Consider the following 705-nt stretch of genomic DNA (forward strand, 5'->3'; position numbering starts at 1 on the left):
ACTTGTGTAAATAGTGTGCTGAACCCTCTAGTATCGGTACATAGGTCGACTCTGCGGTACCTCTACCTGTCTGGTTAGAGTTTCAACGAAGTGGATCCACGTCAAAAGTGGCCGTAGTTGAGTTTGTCCGAAATACCGCGCTATCATTGGTCCAGGTGTCGTTGTTGGATCTCAACTGTCCGGATAGCGTATCCGGGTTCGGAAGGCCCGCTTTTTGCCCCCATATTTCGAAAGACGCCGAGAGGATGGACAAGAACGTGCTCGCCCGTGCGACCGAGGACGCGGACGCGCCGACGCCGGGGTACCTCTACGGGGAGATCGCGCGCATGACGAACCACTCGTACGAGACCTGCATGAAGGTGCAGGAGTACCTCATCGGCCGCCTCAAGAAGAAGCAGCCCAACATCAAGTACAAAGCGCTCCAGGTCATCAAGCAAGTGTGTCGAGAAGGCCGCGGCGAGTTCCGCCGGGACATGCAGAAGCACGTACCCCTCGTCAAAGAGGCGCTGCGTACGCTCGCTTATGCCACTGCGCGGAGGCTAACGGGATTTCGTAGAATTTCGGGGGCCGCCGGATCCGTTGAAGGGCGACGAGTACTACCGCCGCGTGCGCGAAGCCGCGAAGGAGTGCCTCGAAGCCATCTTTGATACGAACACGGCGCCGATTGCCGCAGCGGGCATCCAAGGCCGCATCAAGGGCGTCGGC

At 58.7% G+C, this 705-nt stretch overlaps 1 protein-coding gene across 1 annotated transcript; it reads left to right on the forward strand.

Annotated features, from left to right (window-relative positions):
- Positions 1-245: 245 nt before the first annotated feature.
- Positions 246-626, forward strand: SPRG_15389 (hypothetical protein; the record flags this gene model as incomplete). The annotated part of the gene is made up of 2 exons (XM_012355700.1): positions 246-510; positions 557-626. Coding segments are annotated over 2 exons (335 nt in total), but the record flags the coding sequence as incomplete, so codon positions are not given.
- Positions 627-705: the final 79 nt, after the last annotated feature.

This window comes from Saprolegnia parasitica (genome assembly GCF_000151545.1).
Source record: "Saprolegnia parasitica CBS 223.65 unplaced genomic scaffold supercont2.290, whole genome shotgun sequence".
NCBI lineage: Eukaryota > Oomycota > Saprolegniomycetes > Saprolegniales > Saprolegniaceae > Saprolegnia > Saprolegnia parasitica.